This window comes from Centroberyx gerrardi, unplaced genomic scaffold (assembly GCF_048128805.1).
Source record: "Centroberyx gerrardi isolate f3 unplaced genomic scaffold, fCenGer3.hap1.cur.20231027 Scaffold_61, whole genome shotgun sequence".
In the NCBI taxonomy this organism is placed as follows: Eukaryota; Metazoa; Chordata; class Actinopteri; order Beryciformes; family Berycidae; genus Centroberyx; species Centroberyx gerrardi.
Window position 1 is genome coordinate 195,996 of NW_027605195.1, and position 6,106 is coordinate 202,101.

At 49.3% G+C, this 6,106-nt stretch overlaps 1 protein-coding gene across 1 annotated transcript; it reads left to right on the forward strand.

Annotated features, from left to right (window-relative positions):
* The first annotated feature begins 4,351 nt into the window (after positions 1–4,351).
* Positions 4,352–6,106, forward strand: LOC144538176 (trace amine-associated receptor 13c-like). Its single transcript, XM_078282298.1, has 2 exons — positions 4,352–4,524; positions 5,305–6,106. Exons 1-2 carry the CDS (start codon positions 4,352–4,354, stop codon positions 6,104–6,106), a joined length of 975 nt encoding a protein of 324 aa, XP_078138424.1.

Consider the following 6,106-nt stretch of genomic DNA (forward strand, 5'->3'; position numbering starts at 1 on the left):
GCTCCTCAGTCAGCCTCCATGCCACCACCAGAGCGGCAGTTTTAAACGTACAGCCAGCCAATGACAGCAGCATACTGGGAATCACGCTCCACTCATCCTGACGATTCAATCAGGAGGAATAAACATTAAGCCCCAACCCCCCCACGACTCAAGTCCATTCAAGAGGTATGTCCCTATAACAGGTAAGTCCATATTTAAAGTCTCTGCAGTCTTACATTCCAACATGTTCAGTACCAACCCGGTCCAAAATTGTTTACAACATTCCAGTGTACAGTTAAATAGCCCCACTGGTGACATTTCCCCCCCTGTTCGTTAACAGTGGTGGTCCCGACCACCCCTTCAATCTCGACACCTTTGCGGTAGCACACCAAAGTTGCTACGATGCTACCGCCTCACAGGGTCCTGTCACTCCTCGGGCAAGGGCCTGCCCTCCGGCTGGGGCTCTGGTTCTGCCTGGACTGGTTCAACTACCCGTTCTGGCTCAGCCACTGGGTCAGGAATGACGGGCTCTACACCGGACAGGGGGACCAACTGTGCTACGGGGGCACAAGGCAACAAAAATTTAGGGTTTTTAGGCTGAGGCAGGCAATAATGGAATGGCTTGTGTCTTTCTGTCATACCGTGCCCAATCCCAGCCTTGCCTTTGCTTGGTGTGGGCCCGCACTCGGCCATAGGCTTCCACCAATGTCTGATGATGTGTGACTCATCCATCCAACGTTCTTCTCTCCTGTGGGGGGACAACATCTAAGCACAGATAAACAGGCAGTCCCCCCACTGCACCTGAGCCTCTGCACCTACAGTGCTCAATAATGAAAGCAATGTTCTGTTGAAGCGTTCGCAAGCCCCATTGCCTTGTGGATGATACGGGGTAGTCTGGCTCTTCATACAGCCATAGAGTGCGCATAGCTGATGCATTACCTCAGACTCGAAAGCCCCTCCACGGTCGGTCAGGAAACGCTTTGGGCAACCAAAGGGCTGAATGAGGGAGGACCACAAGGCCTTAACAGTGGTCAGTTTGGTCCTTGGTGGGCACTGCCACCGCATACCTAGAAAACAGGTCGGTCATAACCAGGATATATGGTAGAGTGTCAGGTGGCCATCCTAATGACAAATAGTCCAGGGCCACAACCTCCTATGGGTAACTGGAAGTAATAGGTTGAAGGGGAGCTCTCACCTCTGGGCCGGCCTTACCTACTACGCACTCTGGGCATTCTGCTGTCCAGGACTTGATGTCCTTACCCATCCCCAGCCAGTGGAACCAACGACATAAGATGCTCAGGACCTTTTCATTGCGGGCATGTCCGGATGCTCGGTGGTAATCCCTCCATATCCCCTGAGCACAGTGAGCTGGGACAACCAGCTGGAAGGCCTGTTGACCGGTGTCAGGTTCCCGGATGCAGCGTCCCAGGATTCCTCCACAGAGTTCCAGCCGATCCCACTCTCGCAACCACTTGCGCACCTGTGGAGACACAGACTGAGCGTACCTGAGCTATAGATAACCCCTCGCTCTTCAGTTGGCTCCCATGGCTTAGTTCTGGGTCTTCCTGCTGGTGACTCTGCCAGGATTCTGGACTAGGCTCTTGGCCAGCTTGCAAAGCCTCCCCTCCCAATCATTCCTGCTCTGGAGGTGCTGCATGGATTGCTGTGACATTTGCCTCCCCCAGGAGCCGGGACAAGACTGTGAAATTTGGCAGCTGAGTTACCCACCTCTGCTCCACTGCCTCCAGCTTCGCTGCCCCCAGGTGTACCAGTGGGTTGTTTTCCGTGAACACAGTGAAGTCCGCGCCCAACAGGTAGTGCTTAAACTTCTCAGTGACTGTCCAGAATAGAGCCAGTAACTCCAATTTGAAGGAGCTATAGATTTGATCATTCCTTTCATTGGGGTTGAGGCTTCGGCTGGCATACACAATCACCCGATCCTTCCCCCCTTGCACCTGCAACAGCACTGCACGCTGTCCATCCAAGCTGGCATCTGTATACAACAGGAATGGCAGACTAAAATCAGCATAAGCTAGCACCGGCTCCTCAGATGCATGCTGGTACCACTGGATTGCTGTCGCTTTAACCCCTGCTATGCCCTGAAGAAGGCTGTTCAGGGGAGCTGCAACATGGGAAAAGGTGGGGATGAAGCGTTGACAACATCCCGCAAAGCCCAGGAAGGAGCGAATTTGGGTGACAGTTGTGGGGACAGGCCAGTCATGCACTGCTGCAGTCTTGTTGGGGTCCATCGCCACCCCCTTCTTGCTGACCACGTGCCCCAGGTACTTCACCTCCTTCCAAAGCAGGTGGCATTTCTGGGGCTGGAGTTTCAAGCCATGCTGATGTAATCTCTCGAACACTTGCTCCAGGTGTTGGAGATGGCCGTTGAAACAGGGAGAATACACAATGACATCATCCAAGTATATCCAAGTATAACAGTCCCCGATAACATTAATTCCCAATATGCCACATTCAGGGTTCAAGGCAGGAATCTTCAACCACCACCACTCCCTTTCCCATTACCTTCACCCCGTTGATCTCAAAGTCCAAGAGCGCATAACCAATATGGAATATGGAGTCCATTCGCTGCCTTCAGGGTGAGCCAGGGGATGTCTCCTTGGACTAACCCTTCTCCAAACTGCTGCTGAAACAGAGAATAACAGAACAGAGTGACTTGTGAACTGGTGTCTAATACACAAGGAATCTTTTTACCTCTTATAATGACTTCCACCTCCGGGTTGTCCTGATTAATGAGGGCTTGGTTGGGGATGTAGTCTGGGTCCCCTCCTCGACCGAGGAGACTAAGAATCCGAGGGTCCGGGGCGTCGTCTGGTCAGAATCGGCAGGTATGGCCTGCCTGCACACACTCCAAACAGATGGGCCGACCCTGGGGGTCCCACTGGAACTGACTCCCAGGTGCTCCAGGGGGTAGTCTACGGGGCCTCGGTTGAAACGTGGGCCCAGCTGACTGGCTATTTGAGTCCGCATTTCTTCTGCGAGGGATTTCCCTAGTATTGACATCTGCTCTTTAAAGGAATAGTTCACCCAAAAATTATAATTCAGTCATTATCTACTCACTCCCATGCCAGTATACGGTGACCAGATGTCCCGGTTTGTCCGGGATTGTCCCGGTTTCAAGATGGGTGTCCCGAGTCCCAACAAATATCTGTAAAACACTAAAATGTCCCGGTTTTCAACATTCACTACCAAATTGTCCCGGTTTTCACCACAATTAAAATAATAATAATAGTATTATACTTGTTTTCAGCCCTTACATAGACGTTTATCATGTTCTGTCCCGCTCATTATTACCTAACCCAATCAAAAAACATAAACAATGCACCACGCGTCTGAATTCAACACTGATTTGTCTGTATGTGTGTTAATCAATCAATGTGTCATTGTCAAGGCTGTTGCTAGCCTATGACGCTGGTGGCTCTGTCTGACAGAATCTGTCAGTACGCTAACGGTTAGCTGTCATGCCAAAGAGAAAGTTGCTCTTTTCTAAAGACCTCCAGAAGGATTAAGTTACTCTTTTCTTCGTGAAGTAGCCGGCAACGAAAATGCTGCGTTCTGCATACACTGCAAGAGTACATTTTCGGTCGCGCACGGTGGAAATGCCGACATAAAAGATCATATTAAGATGGCCAAACATAAGCGGTGGCTTAGCGGTGTTTTGTGTTTACTAGTGTTATTATACAGTTTTCAAATAAACTATGTTTTTTTGGATTTTTGGAGACAAAACATCATTTTTCGTTTGCTGAGGCGCTGTCCATGGTGTTGAAAGGTGCAGTCACTAGGTGTGCTAAGCGCTGAAATAATTGTCCCCCATCCTGATGAAAACGCCTATGGTGCGTGCATAAGCGCATACATGTGCGCGTGCATGAACGTGCGGTAGGCCTACACTTAAGGGTCCCGGTTTGGGGGTTTGAAAATGTGGTCACCCTATGCCAGTAGAAAATCGTTTGTTAGTCCATACAACAGTCCTGGAGATCCCTGGAAGAAGTATATTGCAGCATTCTCCAAAACAACTGAAGTTGCCGGAGACCTGTCTTCAGACAGGTCACAAATAATGGAAAATAACCATAAAATGCTGAGGACACAAGGGAGGAAGAGGTGAGGAAGAAGAGAGAGAAGAAGAGAGAGAATGATGAAGATGGAGATGAAGAGGATGATGCAAAAAGCGAGGCAAGGGAACGAGGGAACGAGGGACATCGGTGTCTGCTGTAGAGAGAAAAAGAGATGAAGAGAGGCAGAGAGAGAGAGCAAGAGGGGGAGGGAAGAGAGAAATAAATAAGTTGTATGATACAGAGCTTTGGTCAGACAGCTGCCAGACGTCAGCAGCTTCTCCTCTCCTCCTCTCTCTCTGCTGATGGAGACCCTGGAAGGAGGTGAACTCTGCTTTCCACAGCTCCTCAACTCCTCCTGCAGGAAGCCGGTGCGTCTTCGCTTCGAGGCCACGCTCCTCTACATCCTGATGTCCTCTGTCTCTCTGCTCACTGTGGCTCTCAACCTGCTGGTCATCATCTCCATCTCCCACTACAGGTGGCCAAAGATTTCTTCACATGCAATTCTTCATCAAACTGTCAGACTTGCTGAAAGAAATGGCTCCTGGACTAAAACAGCGGTTCCCAAACTGGGACCACCAGAGGTCCTTGAGAGGGTCGCAAGAAGCAGAGATAGATTAATTTCACTTTTATGACATTCCCCTGAAGTTAGAACAACAAGGGAATATACAGTATAAGTTAAAAACATTAGGGGAATAAGACACAAAGTATGTTTGGTTAATACTACAGTTGTTGTATTGTTAATTCATTGGTGGTATGAGTGGTGCAGTATTTGATATGTGCTGCTCATGTTTATGTATTATGAAAATTGTTATTACCAATGAAGAAGAATTATTTCATAACAATGTTCATAACAGACATGAAAAGAATATAAGTTAAAACAAGTGTAATTGTATATGCATCTCCTCCAAGTTGTATGTTCTCTGAATTTTGTGTGTTGAATAAAAAATCAGTTGGGGGACTGTTTTGTAGTTTATAGTGATCCTGGTTTGATCACAGTTTGACTGCACCCACTTTTGTTATCTCCCCACCTACCAAATATTTTCTCAGACGGGATTCCTTAGGACAAAATCCTCTAAAATGGGGGTCTGTGGTCTATTGAGCTTGTTTTTTGGGGGTTACTGTCACATCTTGGAACCAAGTTGCTAAATAATGCTTTTGTATTCTTGTAAATGCTTGATATCTGTTACATCTGGTGATAAAACCTACTACTGATACTACAAATATGAGTGAATGTTCTGCTCCTGTTTCTCCCCAGGCAGCTCCACACCCCGACCAACCTCCTCCTCCTCTCCCTCGCCGTCTCCGACTTCCTCATGGGCCTCCTGATGCCGGCTGAAATCATACTCACGGGCGGCTGCTGGTTCCTGGGCGACCTCATGTGTGTTCTGTACTATGCCGCCGTCTTCGCCATCACCTCCGCCTCGGTGGGAAACATGCTGCTCATATCGGTCGACCGCTACGTGGCGATCTGCGACCCGCTGCGTTACTCGGCCAGACTCACCCGCGCCAGAGTCCAAATGTACGTTTGCCTGTGCTGGCTCTGCTCTGTTTTTTACAACTGTCTCCTCCTGAAGGACCAGCTGAGGTGGCCGGACAGGTACAGCTCCTGCCACGGAGAGTGCGTGGTCGTCCTTGACCACATCGCAGGAGCCGTCGACCTGGCCGTGACATTTATTGGCCCCGTTACTGTCATTGTAATTCTGTATGTGAGAGTGTTTGTGGTGGTGGTCTCTCAGGCTCGGGCCATGCGGGTCGCGCTCCGGGGTTCAGAGACTGTAACCGCTAAGAAATCGGAGAGGAAAGCGGCGAGGACTCTCGGCATTGTCGTAGCTGTGTTTCTAATATGTCTCTTTCCGTATTACATTCCCTCCTTCACAGGCCAGGACACGGTGACCAACGCTTCGGCTGCGGCCTTTGTCATCTGGCTTTTGCATTGTAACTCCTGTCTAAATCCTGTGATCTACACCTTTTTCTACCCCTGGTTTAGAAAAACTATTAAACTGATTGTTACACTTCAGATATTGCAGCCTGACTCCTGTAAGGCCAACATACTGTAG

Coding starts and splice junctions, on each gene's coding strand:
- LOC144538176 (XM_078282298.1), top strand. CDS start 4,352: ATGGAGACCCTGGAAGGAGGTGAACTCTGCTTTCCACAGCTCCTCAAC. Junction 4,525..5,304: donor ATCTCCATCTCCCACTACAG/GTGGCCAAAGAT, acceptor GTTTCTCCCCAG/GCAGCTCCACACCCCGACCA.